The sequence below is a fragment of the Bemisia tabaci genome, chromosome 5, assembly GCF_918797505.1.
Source record: "Bemisia tabaci chromosome 5, PGI_BMITA_v3".
Taxonomy (NCBI): domain Eukaryota; kingdom Metazoa; phylum Arthropoda; class Insecta; order Hemiptera; family Aleyrodidae; genus Bemisia; species Bemisia tabaci.
The window spans coordinates 54,563,520-54,590,796 of NC_092797.1; the positions used below are offsets into that span (position 1 = coordinate 54,563,520).

At 41.7% G+C, this 27,277-nt stretch overlaps 1 protein-coding gene across 1 annotated transcript in view; it reads left to right on the forward strand.

Annotated features, from left to right (window-relative positions):
- Positions 1–19,538: 19,538 nt before the first annotated feature.
- Positions 19,539–27,277, forward strand: part of LOC109039828 (uncharacterized) — a 28,101-nt gene continuing 20,362 nt past the window's right edge. The window contains exon 1 of the mRNA XM_019055497.2: positions 19,539–19,792. Coding sequence (XP_018911042.2) covers positions 19,757–19,792 — 36 coding nt within the window. The 5' untranslated portion in view covers positions 19,539–19,756. The remainder of the gene's footprint in view (positions 19,793–27,277) is intronic.

The window sequence follows — 27,277 nt, forward strand, 5'->3', positions numbered from 1 at the left end:
AAGAAAGGATTTGTGTATTATTGCATAAGCGGGCCTATTGTTGAAATTGATAGACGAAGCTATAGACAAAGAAGACAAAAGGGATAACGAAGTATCCTATTGGTGGAAGCGGGTGGCTGCCATAGACGGCGAGGGTTAATAAAAGACTAACTAACGGCAACCTACGAGAAACCCTATGGATAGTTAGTCCATCATTTTCTTCCTTAGTCTATCGGAACCACCCAAATTAACCCATAGGATTGCTCCATACTCCCTATATCTTCTTTGTCTATCGCTGTGTCTAACAATTTCAACAATCAGTCCTCTGCTTTGACAAGGATTTGAGCAAGCCCTAAAAATTGAAAGTATCCGTTTCACGCACAATGTGTAAAATTCTGTTACGAAACCTTTTCCTGCTTCCTTGCAAACATACCTTGATCTTTGTGGTGGACTCCATTGACTTTGGATTCAGAGCGAATATTATCAAACTCTGTAAAAGGCACAATAAATGGCTGTTGAGGTATCTGAAACATTGGCACCGACGGAAGACTCGTCATGTATAATTTTTTCTGACACACACTACGACTCACCGAGTCCATCAAAGCCAAGGTCTGCAAAAAAGGAAAAAAAGAGTTGGTAACTGATAATGAAGATATATACGCTAAGAAATTTCGACAGCAACCATACTCTCAATTAGATTGCATTTTGCAAAAAGGAACTAGTGCATTTATTAGTGTTGTAAAAATGTTGTTTCTTCATAATTATCGAAGAAATCTCCCAGAAGTGAATAGTTTTGACCTCCAACCAAAATATTGTTAATTTTAAAGGAAAATATTTGTATAGGTTTTAACACTGTGTAAATATTTGCACGATTTTGAAGTCACTGCAATCGCGCCGGTCCCTTTTTGCTAAATGTCATCCAATCAATTATAGCGTCAACAGGAAGATAGGTAGAATCCACCAATTTTGTGGCAGAACCAGCTTCGCTAACCTGTTAGTTTTCTCCGAGAATATCGTTGATTTAACAAAACAGACATCAATGCAACCGCTGGATTATAAATTCAACCAAAAAATGGCTCATTTTAGCATTCGTGCACACATATTGAATTATTGCAGATGTAAAGACAAAACTTCAGAGAATCATGTTCAACCTTAATTTCAGAAAAATTTAGTACATTTATTTAGATTGATTTAAAAGTCCATCCAAATGACTGCATTTTATAAAGTTTTTTGACATTCCAATCCCCTGCAATATCTGTGATTCTTTTTGACCATCTGCAGGGAAAGAAATCTTAATGAACAGGAGCTTTCATTTTTTTAGAATATCGATTCTTGTTGCCTCTTTTGGAATAATAAGAATGACATTTTCTGACGAAATAATAACCACCAGTATTCTAATTTTCAAAGAATAAAACGTGAGCAATGCAAGTTTTTTTTTTTTTTTTTCTTTTTTTTTTCCTCAAAAGAAGACGTAAAATCGCATTAGACTCTGAATATATTTTTACGTTTTCAATGTGGAAGATCAAAATCTAAATAGGTTTCTGCTTAGAGTAACGCGTTTTAGCAAAGCGTTCAAAAATTCGTATTTTGAAAAGGTACATATAAAGGTATATAAAGGTAAACATTCGTATTTTGAAAGAGGTCAGTAATTTTCTCCGAGTGCTTATACGGATCAATTTTACACTTTCAGTAAGTTTGTAAATGTTAATAAATTCTTGCGAAAATTCATATTTGCTACTTTTTCTTTGACCACAAATACCTACAAATTAATATTCCCACGGTTATTAACAATTCATTGAAAAATAATCAAATATTTCTCCGAGTAAATGAGCCGAGGGCAGAAATTTTGAAATATCGTAATCTGAATGGTATTTGTTTATTTTTTCTTCCATTATCTGCTCTTGTGTTTCCCGAGGAGACTCATCGACAAAATCATCCCCTAGTTTTGAAAAATTTCTCAAATTAATATTATTTTCGGTCAATTTTACAGAAAATGTTGCCATAATGAAAAGAAAATCATCAAAGTGACTTCAACCTCACTTCGACAATCAAAATAGTCTTTTGAAACCACAACGACACTGAATGCTCAAAGACAACAGCACCAGGCATGCAAATCACATTAACAAGATGTGAAGTTAAGTAAGCATTTGAAAATATTTCGGCTACCGAAACGATTCATCAGATACAAAGAAGCACAAAAGCAGACTTTGAGATAAATTGAAAGGTAAAAAACGACCAGTCAACCATACCTATAGTTAGACAAGATCTAAGATCTTAGATCTCATTGGTCATTGAGCATAGCTCCGAGCGGTGCGTAAGGATAGGGGAGAAAACAACGAGGTTATGACCAAAAATAATGAAGTAATACTCACGGAAAGCAAGAGGAGATTCATTGCAGGTTGATAGAATAATAGGTTATGTTAACTGGACCAACTGATCTGGCTGATTTCGTCTGGACGTGACTTTTTCTTCTTCTTCCTCCGCCGGCCACGCTCCGGTGGTTGTGGAGCGCCTCGCGTCGCGTGGAGTGAATTCATGCATTACTTAACATCATCACAGCTCCAGATATCTCATTCAACCGTTTCTACAGTGGTCCTCAAAACTGAATAATCCATTGAAACACTGCAAATGATGCCTGTTCTCGGTGACGTTATTTCAAAATTGTAGGAGCTCTGTGGCTTTGAGCCATATTTGGACTAAATTTTGCAATTCGGAACTACAATTTCTGACTCATCTGGAAAAACACTTATGTGCATAGCGAAACTAAAGGTACAGACGTTGTTTCGAAATCGAGCCAGAAATTGTAGCTCCTAATTGCAAAATGTGGTCCATTCGGACCGCGTTCAGCAGAAAAGAACCAAGTACATTAGCTATTGCCAAAATTAACTGGGCAATAAAATTTTTAACAAGAGAACGTTTGTGCGGATTCCTTTGAAAATGCTCAGGAATTTGCTTCGCACTATGCAGAAAACTCACTGAAATTCGCACAAAAATCCGCACGACCTTTTTCATGTAAAAATGAAATTGCTTAATTAAATGGCAGTTACTAACGTGGCTTGGTTTCTTTCTGCTTAATGAGGTCCATTCCATTGGATCTACAACGACATGTAAGCAGATATCGACGTCTCGTATACATTTTGCTAAAAAATTGGTTACACTCTCAATGTTCGACGGGAAAGATATCCATCACGACCAGAAGCACATTTTGGCCGTCTCTTTCCTCCTGAAAGCTCGTTTTTATAGCCTAAATTAAAGCTAAGAACATGCAAACGCGAAAACTAGCGATTACTAATCTCCCATCGAAAGTAAAACGCCGTGACTCCATTCAACGCTTTTTCAATGAATTTCTTACAAAATTCTGTTTTACAAAAAACCTACCACAAACATTCATCCTTCATTCTTTCAATACAACTCTGCCACATCATTAGAAAATAAAAATGAAAAAAAGAAGCCTCGTGGCAATAATCGGATTTTGTCTACAATAGAGCAGTATGTGCTGAAAAAAAGGAAAACATTTTGAGTGGGGTTACGACGATTTTGCTGCGGATGGCAGTAATCGCTTTAACCGTGACTAATCGAATCACCGAAAAAAAAATTGAAGTTGATTTAACATTCTAGATGTAAAAAAGGTGTGCGAGAACTTGAGAAATGCTGAATTACCCGCCACAGCAGTTAGTTCTACATCATGGCATTGCTAAATTAACTGCTGTATCGGTTAATTCAGCATTTTATGAGTTCTCGCACACTTTTCTTACATCTAGAATGTTAAATTAACTTCACTTTTTTTTCGGTGAGTGTTTCCCGTTCCCATACTTTCTGCTCTGTTTCAGGGTTTGCAAAAGGATTCATTCAGGAAGAGGCAGCTGGAACATGCTTCTAAGCTCAATGGATTTATTTGCTCCCAAAAAATCCCCCGTCCCTCGTACGCCCCTGGTCCCAAGAAGCTAGATCAAATTTTATTTTTCATTCAAAATGTAAAGAGGAAAATATTTATTTTTCATTTTATTTTTGTTATGCAACTTCATCCCCCATCTGTTTTCAACGCAATGGTGTGCGGTGCGCCCCAGATTTAGATGAGCAATGAACCTCCTTTACTTCACTTTGGCAGTCAAATCCATCGGTTTTGCCTTTGCGTTTCATATGATGCGTCAATCCTAAAATCACCGACCCCTATCATTATGGTTCGATTAAAAGCTTATCGGCGCCCCGTCAATCCCCTGTTCCGGTGAAAATGACAAATTGGATGGATTAGATAGATAGTAAGCTGCAATAATGCTACTGATCGGCATTATTACTCGGGAACAGGGAGTCCCAAAAGCACTGCTATGAAGAGATAATTTGCAGAACTCTATCCGGAAATTCAGCCCTAAATTGACAGTTATTGACGCTGAAAAAAATGTTCCCATTCATATTTGCCGAGAAATAATCCCACGATAGCTGAATTTCCTTTTTAAAACAACTGGATCTCTCTTCGATTCCTTCTAAAAGACCGGAATTATTCTTCCAAATTAACAATTCTCTCAGTAAAAGATGCACTGTCCCAGTTGTTAATCCGAGTTTTAAAATGCGCTTTGGCATGTTTTGGGCTGTTATGCAACGCTGTCCACTCATTACATAGGTAACATCAAAATTCCCTAGTTATATGTCACCACAAGCATTGCGAAACTGTGCAATTTAAATCACTAAACTGCACTAGTGCGGTTCTATAAGTAAAAATGATACTTTTCAATTGTAAAATTTTTCCCACAAGTGACCACAAAGAGTTCCTAGGGGAGGATCGGGGGACCGATGTTTACCTCAAGACGTCATGAAATCCCCCTTTTAATTTCAGATGTATATATATTTTGAGGGCACGGATAACAACTCTCTCTTACACATTTAGTCAATGGGTGACGTCCGTTATCGTTGTTTCAAAAGTAAATTTACAATGAATCTTGACGAATTTGATTTCATTCTATTCAGTATTATCGCGGCCACAAGTTATGCAGGGCCGGATTAAGGGGGTGGCCACATGGGCCGCGGCCCATGGCGGCAAATCTTAGGGGCGGCAAAAATTTGCAATTTTTTAAAGTGTAGGTATAAAAAAAAATCGGATTTATAAAAACAAAATTACAAACGAGAAAATGCGTTAAAATCTCTCATTTCCTGAGAGTATAGTAATTTCTAATTTTGTCTTAGTGACACAAAAGACAGCACCCTCAATAAGTCGAGTTACGAGAGAAACCAAACACGCAATTTGGCCTAGAACGGCGCGACTTAGAGAGAAATGATAACGAGGACTTGAGATGAGAAGGAGAAGCCCTCGGCGCGGCGATCGGCATGTAACACATATTAGCGCCTACAAGACTGCACGAATACTTCACGCATTGCATCAAACACAGTGCGGTCATTGCGGTCAGCGTGAAACGGATAGCGCCTACAAGAATACATGAATACTTCACGCATTGCGCCAAACACAGTGCGGTCAGCGTAAAACGCATAGCGCCTACAAGACTGCGTGAATACTTCACGCATTGCGTCTAACAAGGTGCGGTCTGCGCGGCGCGGCGGCGGAAGTCAAAATCATTGAACCACATTTATGTTTGTTCTTTCATAATTTGTTCGTTCATTTACTATAAATGGAAGGCCTTGTCCACACAGGGATAGGTTTACGGAACTTAACTTTCGCGCAAAGTTCCGTGAACTTTTGCTAGTAGTGTTGACAGGGCCTTCCCAAAAAATATGTTCACCACGAGTAAATGCGTCTTATGCACCCCTTCCCCGATGACACGTTCATTTGATGGTTTTTATCGAGTTTCAAAACGAATGAGAGGGGGGCGGCAAAATGCAGATGACCCATGGGCGGCAAGTAGGCGAATCCGGCCATGAAGTTATGTATCAATTTCATACATTAACTTTTACGTAACGATAATTATTTCTTCTCAATTACACAAACCGCAACGTAGTGCCGAATTTCGTCCCTAGATCACATAGAATCACCTTAAGCTGAATGGTTCATAACGATAATGAAAATACCAGAGCACGTATCTGGTTTGCGGTGTTTAAAAATCTCCGCTCCTATTTTATTTTTTTGAAGGAGAACATATCAATATAATTTTTTGAAATTTTCACAGAGTTTTCTTCTCAGAAAAAAGAAAACAGGGAAGTTTTCAAAAACTGAATTCAGTAGTTCTCCATTTAAAAAATAAAGTATGACAAGAAGTCTACATCGTCGCAAACCAAGATACGTGGTCTAGTACTTTCACCGTCGATTAGCAAGAATTCAATCCAACATAACAAATCTATATACAGTGTAATAAAACATCTACAGATGGAATGTGTCAAGTGAGTTTAAAAAGAAAGTCTGCATACCAGTCAGTGTCACAAGTAAGCTATTTTTTCAAGATTTTACTCCGGTAATGAAATAACTCGTTCGATTTTTTAGTTATGCTTCAGCGTTTCGGTCTCTCTCAGTAAGCTTCGATGCGGATGAAAGGCTTTGACCGGCTTGAGCAAAAACTTTCTGTCATTCAATCCGGCTCGAGAACCCTCCAAGTTCTCAATCAAACTTGAAAGTAGAGGTCCCATGTTTGATGTGCGCTCATGCGAAAATGGCTTTTCATTCAATATTCACTTCTCGCAATTATAAAGATAGAAATACCGGAAGTGCATTCATGATCATCTTAGCAACTACTTTTCGCGCAACAGCGAGGAATCTCAAACGTCCCGAGAAGCTAGTGAACATGATGTTTCAAGTGCATCGCACAGATCAAAGACTCTTGAAGTTCTTCATAACCGCTGCTTGGGCGCTTCCATTAATATGGACTTATAAATACAGGATGATCCAGATTTAAATGGCAGGCTTTTAAAAAATCTGGTCTCAGGGTGATAATTATTACATACTCATGCTATCATTTTTACTTTTCAAAACGCTTCCCTTTGGAGCTACAGATCTCAAAAATTTGGTAAGTTTTATTTTTTCAACGTACCTACCACCTGGCGTAACTTTGGGTTACATTTTGTTCTAATATTCTGACAACGCTAATACAGAAAGTACGCGCAAATCGGTCTCCGGTACCTACTAATTCTAACTGTTCTACTCATTTTTAATTTTTAAACAATGTAAACTTTGAAGAGTAAATGCATTAAATCTGGTAAGAGCTATCGGGAGTTGCTGAAATTGTGGATCATACAGGTTCCTTACAATTAAAAGACCAAATGATTCATTCTGGTGCTGATAATTTATTGAGAAATGTATGTATCAATATTGATCTTCTTTCATGATTGTGTTGTTGTCATGATTGTTGTTGTCATGTCATGATTGTGTTGTTGTGTTGAAGTGTTGTTGTCATGTCATTCGACACCGATTAGTGACAAAAAGAGGTTCTCCGCCGGTCCTTTGGTAGTAGTGGAAGCTATAACTGAGGAAATATTCAACTGTTGACATTCCCTTAATTGGATATTAAGGCCTCGATACACGAATCAAATTCAGATCAAAACAGATCAACTGATGACGTTTGCTCACCTACCATGCACCATTCCTCTTTGATCAAAATTGGACGGGCCGTCAAAGCAAGGAATACAAAGTGCCATCGTTCATTATTTCTTTCAGCGCGGAAAATTTGTGCCAAATTTTCATTGGAAAATAATGCCAGGTAACATATTTAGGGAAGATGAATCTCGACACAAAAGTAGGAATTAGTTCTGGAATTTGATCGTCTATCGAGGCCTTCGAATGGAGCGTCGAGGAATGGGGCTCTTGCAGGTTATACGGATTTGCAATTCGTGTACTTTTCTCTACGTAAAATTTCGTGAGAAACAACGATATTGCCCCTAATTTTTTTCCAAAACAAGCCCCTCAGCTCAAAAAAAGTTCTCAATTTCAGACCGCAGTAAGGGGAGTCGCCTACATTACGTAGGAATCCACCCCAATGGATTGTATTCAATACATCAAACAGGTGAGATGGTATCGATATCGATTGGTTCAACATAAAAACATAGCCTCAAAGGTTGATTGAATAATCTGAGGGAAGGGTCTTTTCGGTAGATTTTTTATTCTTGTGAGTATAAAATGGCAATAAAAAGTGAAATTGTTAGGAATTTTCTCATTTTTAGATTTCCCTACTTAATTCCTGAAATGTTGGTTCGCCTGTTGCTTTGAACCAAACGATACATCGAACCACTATCGACTACGATCCATATTAAGCCAACTTTTTCATGCTTAGATACGGAATCTAATATGTTCGCAGGGATGCACTGGCTGCAGCCTTTGAGTCCCTATGAAGTGGCAATACTGTCAATATATATTTGCTTCCTGCTTGTGCACTCTAAAAGGCTACGGAGTATTGAGTCACAGATCCTGGCGCCACGCTCGGATCTCGGCTAAAATTCGGGCTCAGCGCCACGGAGTGTGGCGCCCCACTCCTGCAAAATCCTCAAATTTCCCTTATGATTAAAACCGCTTAAGTGCTGGTGGAACCTGCCACAAAGTTCAGCTTACAGTTGACTTTCCACTCATCTTTGACTTTCGTAAAAAACTGCTCAACCAACTTTGATAAACTTTCGAGCGTGGCGCCACACACCAGCGCAAGAAAAAATCCGGGCCCAGCGCCACAGGGCCGAGCGCCACAACTCACGATTGCATATCGCCTGGATTACGGGCGCGCATCGGGTAGCGAGGCCCACGTCGCGTCGCATCGGACCCGACCCAACCCAACCTAACCTAACCTAACCTAACCTAACTCCTCGGTGGATTAGGCCCTGTGGCGCTGGGCCCGGATTTTTTCATGCGCTACTGGGCGACGCGGGCCTCGCTACCCGATGCGCGCCCGTAATCTAGGCGATAGGCAATCGAGAGTTGTGGCGCTCGGCCCTATGGCGTTGGGCCCAGGTTTTTTCATGCAATGGGGTGTAACGCCACGCTCGAAAGTTTATAAAAGTTGGTTGGGCAGTTTTCCTCGACAGTCAAAGATGAGCGGAAAGTAAACTGTAAGCTGAACTGTGTGGCTGGTTGAATCGACACTTAAGCGGTTTTAAACAAAAGGGAAATTTGCGAATTTTGCAGGAGTGTGGTGCCACACTCTATAGCAATAAGGAGCCGAAGCCGGGGGCCAGCCCCCTGAACACTACGGAGTCAAAGACGGAGGCCAGCCCCCTGAACACTAAGGAGCCGAAGCCGGGGGCCAGGCCCCTGAACATTACGGAGCCAAACACGGGGGCCAGCCCCCTGAACCCTAAGGAGCCAAAAGCCGGGGGCCAGCCTCCTGATCATTACGGAGCCAATGCCGGGGGCCAGCCCCCTGAACCCTACGGAGCCAAAGCCGTGGGCCAGCCCCCTGAACACTAAGGAGCCGAAGCCGGGGGCCAGCCTTCAGAACACTACGGAGCTAAAAACGGGGGCCAGCCCCCTGAACACTACGAAGCCAACGCCGGGGGCCAGCCCCCGGAACCCCAAGGAGCCAAAAGGCGGGGGCCAGCCCCCTGTACACTACGGAGCCAAAGACGAGGGCCAGCCCCCTGAACACTACGGAGCCAAAGCCGAGGGCCAGCCCCCTGAACTCTAAGGAGCCAAGGCCGGGGGCCAGCCCCCTGAACCCTACGGAGCCAAAGCCTGGGGCCAGCCCCCTGAACTCTAAGGAGCCAAAGCCGTGGGCCAGCCCTAGGGTGTGCCTTATTTTTGAGTTTTGCGAAAATCAAGTTGGTCAACCCCTAAAAAGTTTCTATGTAGTCTCTAAATGAACCCCCTAAAAGGAAAAAATTTTAAAAAAATTTTAACCCGTGCCTCAAAGGGCCTAAAGGGCCTAAACCCAAAATTCAAAAATTTTGGCAAGCGACACATCAATTCTGAAGGAAAATGGCAAGTTACGGTCCTTTTAGGGCAGAAATTTCGTCCGTTTTGCCGTATCTTGAAGCGTAAGGTCACAAACGGCCCAATGACGACGTGAGGCTATGGGCTGGCGGGGCGCGCCGCGGCCGGCCCGCCGCTGAGCGTGCGCGCGCGGCAGGGTTGCGTATCGCCGCTTTACAACGGCGTAGAGGAACGAACGGTGGGGTGGGAGGGGGATATCCAGTGGAAAAGCATCCACATTTTCTATCCATATTGAAAATGCATTATACTTTTTCAATATAGATGAGGAAATATGAGCCATACAAGGAAGTGATGAAAAGAGTGACAAATACATATATAGTTTGTACGGTTAGGAGTGTAAGTGGGGAAAATTTGCCATAACTACAGAACAGCCCTGAAAATCTCCGGGAAATAAAAGCTGCTATTGATGAGAGGTTTGCATGAGAGGTTTAATTAAGGACTAATTAAAAAGATAGGTGCGATGTTGTCGAATCGTAAGCCCTTTACGCGATCAAAAGCGATTAGTGTAAATTTAATTGGAAAAGTTTAAGAAAAATTTGATGAAAGAAAATTGCCCCAAATTCGGGAAGTGCTTAAAGTGTTTTTCTATCATGTGAAGTTTTCGCACATTAATGTCAATGGCAGTGCGTCAAAAACCTCTGATCTTGTAATTCCAATATGGAATGAAAAATGTAGAATCCCTGTGATACATAGTGTCCATGTTTTTAAAAATGTTTACATTTTTATGAGGAGTGGAGGCGCGTATCAAAAAATGCTAGCCGTCGATCGCTGGTTCAAGAGAATTTGGAGACTGATTTTACGGCAAAAATCGACGTGTTATTCGACATTGCTTTATGCAATACTCTAGATATCATGGAAAATGAAGAGGATAAAGCATGTTTAATTCTTCAACGAAAACCTGGATGAGAATGCATAATATCCACAGTGAAGGATACTATCCTTGCAGCAGAGGTGAGGAGAGCAGACAAGAAGAAAGCTCGCGCCCAGGAGAGAGTTTCTCGACAGGAAAAATTCACGCTCCCTAATGAGTCCCGCCAAATGGAAGAAAATAGGTTTTTTCATTTCATATGAAATTACTGAAGGTTTGATACATCAATAAGACTTTGTTTACCCTCCTTTTCATTGGTGTATTTGACGCGGCATCAATTAGAAAGTTTTATTCAATCGGTTCAATCTGGCTTCGCCAACTTACAGCTGATGTTGATTGCCTGACCTCACCCACGGGGCTAAATGACACATTAGCCTCATTAACTCAAATCTTCCCCAGTAGCCGAGTGGTCAAGGGCATTGCCCACGGTTATAAAGAGTGGGGTTCAAACCCCAAATTAAATCATATTTTTTCGAGAAACTAATATTACATTTTTGATTATAGCAAGTAACTGTGGGGGGGGGGGGGGGGTTCAGTACCAGAAAATGTAAGTGGGTAAGCCATATTGAACCTCTCGAATTAAACTTTCTAATTGATGTCACGTTAAATGCACTAATGAAAAGGTGGGTGGATGAAACATAGACACTATGTATCACAGGGATTCTACATTTTTCATTCCATATTGGAATTACTGCCATTGACATTCATGTGCGAACACTTCACATGATAGAAAAACACTTTAAGCACTTCCCGAATTTGGGGCAATTTTCTTTCATCAAATTTTTCTTAAACTTTTCCAATTAAATTTACACTAATCGCTTTTGATCGCGTAAAGGGCTTACGATTCGACAACATCGCACCTATCTTTTTAATTAGTCCTTAATTAAACCTCTCATGCAAACCTCTCATCAATAGCAGCTTTTATTTCCCGGAGATTTTCAGGGCTGTTCTGTAGTTATGGCAAATTTTCCCCACTTACACTCCTAACCGTACAAACTATATATGTATTTGTCACTCTTTTCATCACTTCCTTGTATGGCTCATATTTCCTCATCTATATTGAAAAAGTATAATGCATTTTCAATATGGATAGAAAATGTGGATGCTTTTCCACTGGATATCCCCCTCCCACCCCACCGTTCGTTCCTCTACGCCGTTGTAAAGCGGCGATACGCAACCCTGCCGCGCGCGCACGCTCAGCGGCGGGCCGGCCGCGGCGCGCCCCGCCAGCCCATAGCCTCACGTCGTCATTGGGCCGTTTGTGACCTTACGCTTCAAGATACGGCAAAACGGACGAAATTTCTGCCCTAAAAGGACCGTAACTTGCCATTTTCCTTCAGAATTGATGTGTCGCTTGCCAAAATTTTTGAATTTTGGGTTTAGGCCCTTTAGGCCCTTTGAGGCACGGGTTAAAATTTTTTTAAAATTTTTTCCTTTTAGGGGGTTCATTTAGAGACTACATAGAAACTTTTTAGGGGTTGACCAACTTGATTTTCGCAAAACTCAAAAATAAGGCACACCCTAGCCAGCCCCCTGAACACTAAGGAGCCGAAGCCGGGGGCCAGCCTTCAGAACACTACGGAGCTAAAAACGGGGGCCAGCCCCCTGAACTCTACGAAGCCAACGCCGGGGGCCAGCCCCCGGAACCCTAAGAAGCCAAAGTCGGGGGCCAGCCCCCTGAACACTAAGGAGCCGAAGCCGGGGGCCAGCCTTCTGAACACTACGGAGGTAAAAACGGGGGCCAGCCCCCTGAACACTACGAAGCCAACGCCGGGGGCCAGCCCCCTGAACTCTAAGGAGCCAAGGCCGGGGGCCAGCCCCCTGAACCCTACGGAGCCAAAGCCTGGGGCCAGCCCCCTAAACCCCAAGGAGCCAAAAGGCGGGGGCCAGCCCCTGTACACTACGGAGCCAAAGACGAGGGCCAGCCCCCTGAACACTACGGAGCCAAAGCCGAGGGCCAGCCCCCTGAACACTAAGGAGCCGAAGCCGGGGGTCAGCCCCCTGAAACCTACGGAGCCAAAGCCTGTGGCCAGCCCCCTGATCCCTAAGGAGCCAAAGCCGGGGGCCAGCCCCCTGAACACTAAGGAGCCGAAGGGGGGGCAGCCCACTGAACACTACGGAGTCAAAGACGGGGGCTGGCCCCCTGAACACTACGGAGCTAAAGACGGGGGCAAGCTCCCTGAACCCTTAGGAGCCAAATGGCGGGGGCCAGCCCCCTGAACACTACGGAGCCGCAACCGGGGGCCAGCCCCCTGATCACTACGGAGCCAAAGCCGGGGGCCAGCCCCCTGAACACTACGGAGCCAAAGCCGGGGGCCAGCCCCTGAACGCTACGGAGCCAAAGACGGGGGCCAGCCCACGGAACCCTACGGAGCCAAAGCCGGGGGCCAGACCCCGAATACTACTGAGCCAAAGACGGGGGTCAGCCCCCTGAACCCTACGGAGCCAAAGCCTAGGACCAGCCCCCTGAACCCTAAGGAGTCAAAGCCGCGGGCCTGCTCCTGAACACTAAGGGGCTGAAACCGGGGGCCAGTCCCCTGAACACTACGGAGCCAAAGCCGGGGACCAGCCCCCTGAACACTACGGAGCCAAAGCCTTGGGCCAGCCACCTGAACACTACGGAGCCAAGGCCGGGGGCCAGCCCCCTGAACATTACGGAGCCAAAGCTGGGGGCCAGCCCCCTGAACACTAAGGAGCCAAAGCCTGGGGCCAGCCCCCTGAACCCTAAGGAGCCAAAAGCCGGGGGCCAGCCCCCTGAACACTAAGGAGCCGAAGGGGGGGGGGGGCTACCCACTGAACACGACGGAGCCAAAGACGGGGCCAGTCCCGTCTTCGGCTCCGTAAAATTCGGGCCCATTGCCACAGAATGTGGCGCCACACTCCTGCAAAATTCGCAAATTTCCCTTTTCTTTAAAACCGCTTAAGTGCCGATGCAACCGGCCACACAGTTCAGCTTACAGTTGACTTTCCTCTCATCTTTGACTGTCGAAAAAAAACTGCCCAACCAACTTTTATAAACTTTCGAGCGTGGCGTTACACCCCATTGCATGAAAAAATCTGGGCCCAGCGCCACAGGGCCTAATCCACCGAGGGTTAGGTTAGGTTAGGTTAGGTTAGGTTGGGTTGGGTCGGGTCCGATGTGACGCGACGTGGGCCTCGCTACCCGATGCGCGCCCGTAATCCAGGCGATATGCAATCGTGAGTTGTGGCGCTCGGCCCGGATTTTTTCTTGCGCTGGTGTGTGGCGCCACGCTCGAAAGTTTATCAAAGTTGGTTGGGCAATTTTTACGAAAGTCGAAGATGAGCGGAAAGTCAACTGTAAGCTGAACTTTGTGGCAGGTTACACCAGCACTTAAGCGGTGTTAATCATAAGGGAAATTTGAGGATTTTGCAGGAGTGTGGCGCCACACGCTGTGGCGCTGAGCCTGAATTTTAGCCGAGATCCGAGCGTGGCACCAGGATCTGTGGCTCATTGCACCGTAGCCCTCTAAAACATTTAATAAGGTATGCAATAGCTCCGTTTGTTTAACAAACAAGCCGATGTTTGGTAAACTTTTTCGACATATTGCATCACGCGAAGCACATCCGGCATCCAGTAGGTATGTCAATAGTCAACACGAAGATGATGAATATTGTAGCCTTTTATAATATTGCTCATGAGGAAATATTGTGTCTTCGAAATAAAAATTTTTCCATCCGTCGCCAGGAAATGAGCGAAGATCACTCCATGTTGTTGCCTCACTATTTTCTGCAAGGTAATGTCAAAGCCCCGAAAGTAAGGGTTTCCACCTGTTACTAAGACGTTAGTAGAGAGTCTCACTTTGTATCGGATGCCATCATCCTATTTTCGTCCCAGCCCCTCTAACGATCTCTTTCATCGAAGAACACAACACAAGACAGCTGAGGATCAGAAACCTGAAACCAAAACGAGGTAACTTTCCTATCGAGCAAACAGCGAACTAAGCCCCTCGCCTTCAATCAACCGTAAGGATCGTGCCGCTCCACCTTTTTACAAGCTTATAACTAAAATTGGTATTTGCTTTCCACTCGGGGCGCCGGGTGGAATTTGAGGTTGTTTACAGCTCACGTAAGCGCGTAACTCATCTTAGCGCTTACGAACTGCAGTGCGCCAGAATCTTCGGCATCCCTATTCTCTTAATCACGCTAACAACAAGTAATTTATAGACAGCGACTTGACAAGGACGAGAGGGGAAAAGGAGGCAACACATTAACGAGTCATCCGGGGCTGACGTAAGGACCAATTAGGTTCCGTCGCTAAGCGCGGAAACGTAAATGCTCCTGCTAATTCATCTTGTTCCTTACTTACCTATTTTTCTCCCTTTCATACGAAGGAGATGGGCAGGAGAGAGAGTTAATGCCGCAATGCCGAGCGATCATCTTGTATCATACAGTATCATAGAAAGGACAATTTTAACACATTTTGAGTAAAATTCTACAGTATGATGAAGACTTTGCACGTACATTTGTTATTGCTCCATCTGAAAGTGCCGGAGGAGCTGATTTTGCAGTATTTTTTATAATTTTTTTCGGCTATGGGAAATAGTGTGAAAAAAGATTTAGAAGTGAGATAATGCACCGTCTAGTGACGTCATCTGGCGGCTTTTTTCATTTAAACGCATGTATTTTTGCAGATTAGGTAATTTTGCCATACCTCCTCCAATAATTGTTCAATTTATGAACCAACGGTATCCTCGTGTTCAGCTCACTTGGTAATGGTGGCGTCCATTCAAATACGGAATTTGTCAAATTCCACACAACTGCAAATTCTCCATTATGTATTATGGGCCCTTGGAAGGAATCAAGAATTTTCCTTCTTCAAAAATAAAAAAATCCCAAAATATTGCATATTTCAGTTTTTGAAAATGTCAAAGAACGGCCTGTAACTACCATGAAATTTTTTAAAATTACATTAGAATTTTTCATTTTTTGCCGTAGTGAATCACTCTTAGCCCTTGCAAGGATCTATTTTCAAAGTTATACGGTTGAATTTTCCTCGAATTGGTTAACCCCAATCCCGACCCCGATCGGTCTCTGACGGTGGCTTACTTTCTTGAGGGTTGGCAACACTGCTTTTCCTCCATTTAAATGTATGTCAAACAATCGACTTAATTATCTTACCTGAATTCGATACATTTAATAGATTCAAATTAAGAAAAAACAGTATTGTCAACGTGCGAAATTGCACTGGTTTAAGCCACGGCTCCAGCTCCCGGAATTTCAAGTTTTTGAGCCCGGAACGGACGGGAGATCTACATAGCCGGCAATTTTTTTTTTCAGTGTCAAAATGCGGCACTACCCCAATTTGTTGGACGTATATAAGCGCAGATGTGACAGGATCATTGTCGAAAACGATTTGAGGGGTCAGCAAAAGTGGAAATTGATTCGGAATCGAGTGGTATATTATTATGAAAGGGACGGAGTAAAGCCCAGTCACTGGAGGTCGGAAGGATCCCTTTTTGACAGGAATTTAACGCGGGCTGTTTTCCGCGTCACGCCTCACGCCTCACGCCTCACGCATCGGGTGTCGGATTCCCACCAATGCCACAACCGTTCAACGGCGTCTCGTTTCAACTTCATCCGAGTCAGTTTGTCGGGCAGGCACGTGGATTTTTATGAAAAATCCCAAGGTGATCAAGACCATTTCCACGGTTAAACTGCAGAAATACGTATCTCAATTTGCGGCGTTGCAGACTTCCTGACATACTATCTTCTCCATACGGAAAACTATACCAATTGGATCGCGCGTTTAGTAGAAAGGAGTTAAGCTACATCAGCTATTGCCAATTTTAATTGGGAAATTTAATTTTGCTTCCATGACTTTATGTCCACCTACCTTTCGCCCATTAAATAAATGTCCACCGCTATTAATGTGCACTAAAGCGTTAAGTCCAGTCTTCATTAAGTCCACATGATTTAGTGTCCAACCATGAATATGTCCAAAATTGTCCAAATTGTGGACATGTTATATCCACATTTTTTTCTTCTCATTTAAATGACAGGAACCACCTCAAAAATAAATGCATACTACTACTACCTTCATTCTTAAAAGCATTTCATTCATGAATCAAGTCATGAAAGAGAACTGTCTCTGAGAGCAGATAAAAACATATGTTCATGTGTACACTGTACGGATATGATGAGATGAAAACCAAAGCGGTAGCCTAAGAAATGCCCCAATGCCAAATTAAACATTTTTCAGTAACAGATGCAGTCAAAATTGAAAATCCTCTTTAACTAGTTATTTCGTGCGCCTTCAATCTTGTAGGCTACTGTGCAACGCCTCTGACGCGAAATAGTTGCTTAAAGCGTTGCGGCGCGGCAGGTAACCAGCGTGACTCGCGCATAGGCGCCTACAAACCTAACGGGATACTTCACGCGTTGCGCAATGCGTGAAGTATCCCGTTAGGTTTTTAGGCGCCAGTGCGCGTTCTGCGCTGCTGACACGCTGCTCCGCTCTGTGTTAGGTTCTAATATTCAAACTCGCGGAGTCAGCGTTTTTCAACTAATGATTTTGAAATGTTTGCACTCTCTGCATTGAGTATTCCCTTTTAAACTGATGAAAAAGAAATATGTACTATTGGAAAATATAAGGTGTTTTTTGTAAATATAATATTGGTTCCGTGTCAAATTTAATGATTTCCAAAGCATTCAAATTTATTCTTTTATGTTTTGGGCTTTTACTGTGCTGCAGCGTGGTGTAAGCGCAACTAAACGCTCAAAATTGGACGTATTTGACCCAAGGAGATCGATGCACAAATAAGTTAAAAACAAAAAATTGCGTGCTCTGGGCGTAAAAATTGTGGACGAAAAGTCTGTGGACGTAAAAAAAGTGGACATAAAGTCCGTGCATTTTAATTTTTTACAAGATAACATGAGTGCGGATTCCTTCGAAAATTCGAAAGAATTTGCCTCGCACCATGCAAAAAATCCACTGAAGCACAAAAATGTGTACAAACGTTTTCATACGAGCAAGTAACATCCTATTTTTAATAGAGGACGTTGATGCGGATTCCCGTGAAAATTTTAAGGAATCTGCCTCATGCTAGGCAAATAATTCACTGAAATTTGCGCAAAAATCTGCACAACCGTTTTCTTTTAAAAAATTAAACTGTCCGATTATTATTGGCAACAGCTGATGTGGCATGATTCGTTTCTGCTTAACGCGGTCCAATTTTAATTTCTTGAAACTTATGGCGATTGTTTTTCTTTATGTGAAGAATACTCTGCACAAACAAGACATGATGTTAGTTCGGGCCTCTCTTAAAAATAAAATAGGAAAGGAGATTTTTAAACACTGCAACCGAGATGCGCATTTTTGCTGTTTCACCCTCGATTTTCCGGGCATTTAACATAATTCCAAATGACCCAGAAACAGTAGTTTTTCATTGCTAAAAGTAATCTAATTGAACAATATTTCGCAGTATCGAGGGCTACGGTACAAATTTGACTGACTGACGATTTTGGCGAAAGCGAGTTAACGACTTTGCAGCATTCTATATGAAATACGCAAGCTGATGCTTTCAGTGTATTCCAATTTTGAATATCACTTGTAATGACACTGTGATGTATAAACAACATTTAAATCTAACATCAAAATAACAAAAATGCTAACGTTCTTTCTTCGTGCCGCAAAATTGTCAGTTCGCAGATAGGCGGTGTTGTTTTTTTAGTCGTGTAAATGGAGCAACTATTTCTGGCTCATTTTGGAATTAACATCTGTGTCATTAGTTTCCTTATGCAGATAGGCGAGTTCATGGATGATTTGGAAATGGTAGATCCTCGCCACAAAATGTGGTCTGATTAATATTTTAGGCGCGATGTTACAATGAGAGAAACGCTTTTTCGACTTTAGGCGTGTATATCTCGCGGTGGTTGAACTCTTAAGGAGTCTGACGGTGCGTTGCATTTCCAGGAGTCCAGGCGAATGCTGCGGTGGGCCGGGTGGGCGGCGCACAGTGGATCGAGTCAACGAGAAAGGTCGGAAAAAATTCGGAAACATTACAAGCTTATGACTATTTCATACAGAACATTGAGATTTTGAACATGGTTCTACTTGTTTTCTCGTAAAATTCCCTACAAGTGTCACCCCTTATTATTATGATGTGACGACATAAACATAAAAATATGCAGTTTTAGTCAAAAATTTCATGTCTGACCTCTTTAATTGACAGATCCAGTGTGCGCCGTAGCTGAATTTTCCAAACTCGACAATTTTTGACTTATTGGGGATCTACATTTTACGGGATGTATCAGGAGTCGGTCTTTTCAGGCCTCTTTCTTGGTTTAATACGGGCCAAGACATGGGTCTACAGATCGATTTTGGCGAAAAATCTGTATTTTCAACCGCAAACTCGCAAATCCAAGGCTCAAAGGCCGAAAATTCCAGGTGCTGAAGCCGCAGCTTTGATTCTTCCAGGTGCTACGCCTGGAACTTTTGGCCTCTAAGCCCGAAACGCAGTCGGTATGTCTATCTCTATACAGCCCGTAAGTACCCCTCCCACGGTCGGAGTTTTTTTCCGGTGGCATTAAAATTTGCAGTTTTAATACATACTTTGAGCCGCTTTTATAGCGCAGCCTCACGCTCTGCGACGCCCAATCACCATTGCCCCCTAATCCTCCCAGAGACCATCAGGCAATTGGCACCCCCCGATCTCCTCCTTCACTCCCTGTCACCAACCTTTCACAGGACCTTTCTGCAGTTTTAATTAAAACTTTAATATCCGGCCTTTCCGATTGACTGGATCCACTGTGCGGCCGTGGCGGCGGCTGTGGCCCAAGCCGGAGAAACCCCGCTCGATTACGGCGTTAGCGGGTGGGGAAGCGTGAAAGCGAAATATTATGCACTGAATTTTCGTCGCAGGCCATTGCCTCGCGAGGCCCGCGAGAAAAGCCAGTGCCGTCGACGACCGCGGAGTGTTGTGTTTGTGTAACCCCGGCCCGGCCGAATCTCATCTCGCCCCCGAGCGCCCCGAGAGCCCCCGGTGAGCGCGTCCCCGCCTCGCCAACCCCCAAATTGATGGGAATTCCAGTCTCCATGAATTATGGTTCATCCTCGCACCGGAAATGTAGCGATCACGGTAACTAACCTCTATCAACCTCCGCTAAACCGAAATAACGCTTTCGTCCCCACGCTTACCCTCCTCCAGGCTCACGGAGAAAATGTAAATGCTGATGTGCTTTGAATTGTTAAAAAAAAGTCCGACGAGTTTCAAATGCTGATTTTACGACACATAAATGCTAACTCAACTTTTGAATTTGTTCATTTTACTGTAAGCGCAGTTAAGTCATGAGATATTAACATTACCAGCCAAAATAATTATGAATCACCTACAATTACTGGCTAGAAGGCTGAAGGGGAGATAAGGCAGAGGCACATGGGCATGGCACAAGGTATCGCCGATTAAGCATTTTATCAAAGAACGACGCATACCTCACAAAGGCATGGTCATTCTTTAATAGATTGCCAAATATCGTAAAGGAAAACATATATAATCATAAAAATTAATAAAACAGCGGCTCGAGGCCATAACTTTTTCTCTAAACATACCATCAAACATAAGGAAAAAATTAAAGATGAGCCCCGAAGCCACAATGCCCTGGTCAGACATTATCTAATTGAGGAATGTCCATATCAATCAACGATTTTTTAAAGGGGACAGGTTGATATCATTGTCTTTTTTTTCTTTTTTTTATATATACATATATTTATTCTTGCTTCTTGTTTAGAAAAATTCGACGCATTTTGTAGAAGCCGATGTGGCAGAGCCCAAATGAAACAAATAAAGATATATTATTATTCATACTTGATTATTATTATATAAACCAACATTCGATTCTGCTGCTGGCCACAAGACATTTAATAGCAAAATGCCCTCATTCAATCAATGCATTTTTAGATGAAGAATTGTGAATTTTCATTATGAGAAGAGTTGTATGCGAATATAGTTGTAATAATAGTAATAACAGTGAATAATTACCCCTAAGACGAATTGTACGTAAATATGTTTATATAAGTATCTTTATTCTGAAAATGACGTTTTTGTGAAGCCAAATGTGCAAAAAGCAAAAGAATAAATAAATCAAATCAAATCAAGTTAGCATTTTATTACTTATAAAATCAGCATTTGAAACTTGTCGGACATTTTTTAAACAATGTAAATGCTGAATCTATATTTAATTTTTTTCCGTGTTCCCTATCAACATCTTTAGACAAAGCCATGGACAAAAAGGATATTAAGGAAACGGAGCCATCCGATTGGTCAAAGCAAGTGGCTTTAATGGGAAGAGGAGGTAAGTAAAACTTATAGTAATTCAAGAGGGAACCTCGACCCTGTGCGCTTAGTCCATCATTTTACCCCTTAGAATTGACAGCCACCCGTTTCTACCAATAGACAAGCTTCATTTTCCATATTTGTCCATCGCTTTGTCCATCAATTTCAACGATCACTCCGCTGTTATGAATGATAATATTCTATTCTCATATAGACGTTTAAGATCGGGTCAACTTTGACTCTAAAACCGAGTCAAAGACTTTATTTTAATTCATTTGACTCTTTTCGAAGCTCAACGATAATACATGACTTCAAGTTGCTCTAAATTTCTCTCGTTGCCTCAAAGGACGTATGAATGCTAAAAGGAACTGTGTTAAAGTCAACCTTATGCACACGCAGGTAGTTTTTTTCAGCACAAATAGTTTAATCGATTCGACCAGTCTTCATTATGGAACCACACGTTACAGTTCAATGGTGTAAACGGATTTTAGAAATCACAATTTTGCGCCATAAAAATGCATGAGAATCGTGCAAACAAATCATAGGATTCAGAGCGAGTCTTCATAAAAGGAAACAGTAAATCTTATATAATGAAAAAGCACCAAGTATATAAAACAAAACATATTTTCATGTGCTGTAAATGAAGCATTTTTTTATTTACATTTTAAAGATGAATTTTTGCTGTGTGAAAGTAATTACAAAACAGTGTTATGCTCAAATACTTACCTTTGCACACGTGCTGCTCTTAAGAAATGTATTTTGTGTGAATATAAAAAGAATGGAGGACTTTGTCACTATATAGTAAGGAGGTAGGTGAGATGGCGTTACATAGATTGGTATAGATATACTGCGAGTAAGGTTATTATAGGAAGAGCTGGTACTTACCGAAAGCCATGTAAACGTCAGTGGCGTGGCGTGCTTTGCGATATATCGATTGATTTGTCATTGATTCTATCGAAAAGGATCGATAGACATGGCGTTCCCAACGGACATCTTAAAATCGATTCTTTACCACGGATTCAAATGGGTATCGATAGTCGATCATTCACGCCACGCCACTGGTAAACGTGAACGTTTACCCAACGTGGACCAACTAGAGTAACGAGAGTAATATTCTGTGAAAACTTCAAGCCATGCTATTGGTTCCGTCTCCTTTCATAAAATAAAATAGGCAGCACTTCAGTTTCGCACAACTTCAGTTTCGCACAGTTTTTATAAATGCACGATGTAGCAACATTGCAAGCCCTCAAATGACACTAAAAATACTACTACAGCGTGTATATTCGGATGCGAATGGTAGAATTCCATCTGCAGTTTACTATTATAGCTCTCTACGGCGTTAGTAGTTTTTGGTACACACTCTGTTAAAGGGCACGTCCATAGAGTGGGTGGATAGCTCGTCGAATCAATGTAATTTTTTTTTACATAGTTGGCAAATTTTTTGCATTCTTCATGAGGGGGGGTGATGGACTAGTTAGGTTAGGTTAGGTTAGGTTAGGTTAGGTTAGGTTAGGTTAGGTTAGGTTAGGTTAGATAAGAGTCACGGGCGCGGCGATCGTCAGTGCTCCACTCTTGCATCAGTGATAAGCGGGCGAGATGTGTGAGATGAGGGAGTTGTAATCTAAATTGTCCTAAACACTCAGATTCTTCACGCATAGCTGTCAAATCGTGCATTTATAAAAACTGTGCGAAACTGAAGTTGTGCGAAACTGTAGTGCAGCCATAAAATAGTAGCGGAGACTTCGAAACACCACAAAAGAGAAACGCATTTTTTGCAGTTTCGCCGACGACACAAGATACCATCAAATTTAGAAAAAAATGAAATCAGTGAATACCGGAGTGATCGCCATGTCACCGGAACGTGTGTAGTCGCTCCTATTGATTAATATTTTTGGCGCGTATACGTAGTATACCGCCTTTGCGATCGTTTCGACCCCCCCCCTCGATACAATAACCGAGTCCCCTAGTTCCTTACCGAAAAGTGACTACCGCGAACTTCTGAGATTTTCCAAAGCGTGTAAAAAGTTTACTAATCCGTCAATAATAATGATTAAAATTTGTTTCTCATTCTGGGGCTCGCTAGTTTATGTGTAATGAATACCAAGAGTCTACGTTTCTTGGTTTTTTTTAAAAAAACCTTAGAATGGGGCGCGCTGATTTAAAATATGCATATATAAGCGGAAGCAAGCGAACTGATTCGAGGATGGCTGACCAGTTCGGCACTCCTTGAATGAGAATTTCACTCACTCCGTTTTGTTCACAACGTTGCTTTGACATATCTCCACAACACTGTTATCCTTTTCAAAAGTTGGTACTCCTTGCTCTGATAGCCGGGGCCACCAGGATAGTGGTAAGTGCAATCTGTGATGAGCCTCGAGACTCATTAGACCATTTGCTAAACGTGGCTCATACAGGAGTCCACTAAGCCCTCTCGTCCCCACGCTCCTGATCACTGCGTCGGCGTCACGAAGAACAATGGGCCTTGGGTCCCAACGCGGCCGATACCCGTACCCCAATTACTCACGCTTCATTAACCATTTCACCGTCACGCTAGGATTCATCCAATTTTCAAAAAAAATTGTTTCGCATGTATTTAGCAATTTTTTCCTTACTCTCCGTTAAAACACAAATAAAAAGAGACCTCATTCATAAAAATCGGCCGAATAGAAGAGAAGTTACAGTAATCGAAATCCGAAGAAATCAACAAAACCTCGACTCCTCGATACGAAAAATAAAATGAAGGGGAAAAAAAGAAAGTATAAATTACAATTAAATATAATTGACCTCAAAATTTGACAAACAATTCATTTATATACCTAACGCTGAAAAAACTGGGAGAAATTACAAAAAATTTGCCTCTTGCAAGGGGCTTCTTTGTAAGAATTTTGACCTGAAGACAACGGTCGAATAACAGCAGTACTCCATACAATACACGGTGTGCCTGAACGAGTTAAACATTTTTCATACGTCCAAATCGAAAAATCTTTATATTTTTAACTACAATGTTTCTTGAATCGTTTAAGCAAAAAAAAAAAAAAAAAAAAAATTCCGTCGAGATTCTGGAACGCAAAGGCGCTTTAAAAGTATTCTGGGGCTATAATAGCTAAATCACCGGTAGTAAATTCGTTATATTATTAAAAAGAAATTGACTCCATAGTTTAATTCCTTAGTTTCTTGAATACGATTATTTTAAGCACTTAAACATTTATACCACCAATTTTAGCCATGGGGTGATTTCCTGAGAGCCGATAATATCACGAATTTCTCATAGAACCCCTCAACAGTGGCTTGCTTTTTTGGCAGCCGATTCGGCCATCGAACCGGAGTTTAAATGGAAGCTGATAATAACCCAAAGCTCTGAGAAAAATTTTGAGATGAGTATAAGAACGGTTTGTTGTAAGTAGCGAGGAGAGGCGGGCAAAGCGGCTAAAATCCTATCTAATTTTTACAGTTTTTCTGTTGAATTAATGTTGCCGCGGGCTTCTGACTGTCCACACATAGTTCTGTTCAGCATATCGATACATAAGTATTTACATTTTACATACGTAGAATCTAATTTTCACGTCGGGGAGTTGACATATTTTGATTTTTTCGATTTTATACGGAAAATTGATGGTTTTTCGGGATTGAAATTATTATTGTTTCATGAAAAATAAATGCACCCAAAATGACTATAGCATATTGATTCTTACACATTTGCACTCACAAAATTGGTTGGTAAATTCAACGAGTGGGTGCATCGACCTGGTATATCAAGTTTCTGCAATTTTTTACGGCAAATCAGTAGATTTTCGGGATGTAGATTGCTTACTTTCAATTCATGAATGAATAAAGCAACGACATGGTTGAACTTCTTTGCATGGAAAGACGTTTAAAATAACAAAATCAAGACGTATTTAATGCAATTGCATTTATATCGAGTCAATTTCTTTTCAATAATATAACGGGATTTTTACTACCGGTGATTTGGGTATTTTAGCCCCAAAATACCTTTAAATCGACTTTATCTTCTAGGAGTTCGACAGAATTTTTCCTTTCTTCGCTTAAATTATTCCGTAGCACTTTTCTTCAAGAATCTGATAAGATTTTGCTTGAGGCAGATCAAAAAACTTAAATTCGATCGAATAGCTTTCTACTTTCACAATACACGGTCTCGTCAAGGTGCGTCTTTGACCTCGCAGTGTTGGATCGTGAATTCTCTTTTTATGCTGTTTGCCTATTTTGAAATCTCTGTAAATGAAAACTAAAGGGGTTGATATGTGCGAGTTAATGACGCGCCTTATCAACACATGTGTTGGAGTTCACTGCTTGTTATTAATTTAACCGATATTAACACCTGTCATTAATGTGGCTCATTTGCGAATGTAATTTCATGTTCAAAGCGGAATTTATTTGAGCCAATCCTTCGTAATTAAACCGTGCGTAGGGCGTCGTAACTAATTTTGATGAGCGTTGATTTGATTCGTTGCTTGAGTTGGTTCCAATTTCCTGCGCACTTGTGGGGTGTACACTGCAGAGGTAGCGGCAAAATAAAATGAACCGAATCCGTACTACCCTCGTTCCTGTCTGTACAAAGTCGATCGGTATTCTAAGCTGTTGGATGACGAGAGAAATAACCTCTATCGTTATATAATTGGACGAGAACAAATTAATAATGCTTGCAAACGTGAATGTTGACACCGAAATCTGTAGACAAACGTGAAAGTGTTGACATCCAATTAATTTATCAAAATGAGCTTGATGCAAAAACGGCTTTTTTCGCCCTCCCCTCTGGAAGTTCTTCAGACTTTTGTCAATTGATTACTCATACTTGAGCGCTTCTTTTCCCAAATTTTCAGACTCCCAAAAAATTTTGGGGGGGAGCTAGGGGGGTGGAAGTCAAAACCTGTGAACCTCGATATCTCTTGAACGAAAGAAAGATATCGAGGTCCGGTTTGGACGAAAAATCGTCTAAAATTGCATACTTTAAGATTCTAAGGTCGAAATCCCGATATCACATTTTAAGTCCACATATGTGCTTTTTTCCAGTTTTTAGGTCTAAAAAATTTCTTTTAAACGAAAAATTTACAAAGATCTCAATTTTTTATTTGAACCAAAAACCAGTTTTTTAAATTGTTCGTCTTTTTTCCGCATCCAACGAGTGGTCCATATAAGCTGGGGAACCAAACGGTTCCGGAGTTATGTATCGATTGAAGTTTCCGCTCAACGCGCGCCGACCGATTTTCGCGCGCAAAAAAGTCGGATTTGACTGTTATTAGATCAGATTGAATGTTCAAACTGAGCAAAATGCTTTTTTAGGGACTCTTGAGGGTCGCTGAGTTCAGAAATTACCGATACTTCCAAAAAATTCACGTTTTTAAAATTGCAGCTTCGGACAGGACCACTGAGCGGGTCCTGGTCGGCGCTCAGTGGGCTCTAAATAGGCGCTTGCGGAGAGGCTTGGTAATTTTAAAAAACGTAAATTATTTGAAAGTATCTGGTAATTTCTGAACTCACGACCTCAAGAGTCCCTAATAAAGCATTTTGCTCAGTTTTTTAACATTCAATCTGATCTAATAACAGTCAAATCCGACTTTTTTTGCGCGCGGAAAAATCGGTCGGCGCGCGTTGAGCGGAAACTATGCACATCGATCATAATAACGTCATTAATGTGGCTCATTTGCGAATGTAATTTCATGTTCAAAGCGGAATTTATTTGAGCCAATCCTTCGTAATTAAACCGTGCGTAGGGCGTCGTAACTAATTTTGATGAGCGTTGATTTGATTCGTTGCTTGAGTTGGTTCCAATTTCCTGCGCACTTCGTGGGTGTACACTGCAGAGGTTAGCGGCAAAATAATATGAACCGAATCCGTACTACCCTCGTTCCTGTCTGTACAAAGTCGGATCGGTATTCTAAGCATGTTGGATGACGAGAGAAATAACCTCTATCGTTTATAATTGGACGAGAACAAATTAATAATGCTTGCAAAACGTGAATGTTGACACCGAAATCTGTAGACAAACGTGAAAGTGTTGCAACCTATTTATTTATCAATAAATTTCTCAATTTGTTGAGTTTGCCTTGACTTTGATATCTGAAGTAGGTTGTTAAAAGTAACGTGTAGGTCTGACAATTGCCTAGAAAATGGAAAACTATGAGATGAAAACCCGGATGCGTGTAAATTTGAAATTTATTTTAATCCAATCGGAGATATTAAACAGAATGGGCGGGCAGAAAATTATACCCAGAGTATTTAATTGACATGATTTGTTCCAAAAGTAATATGACCAATTAAAATGAGTTATGTGCA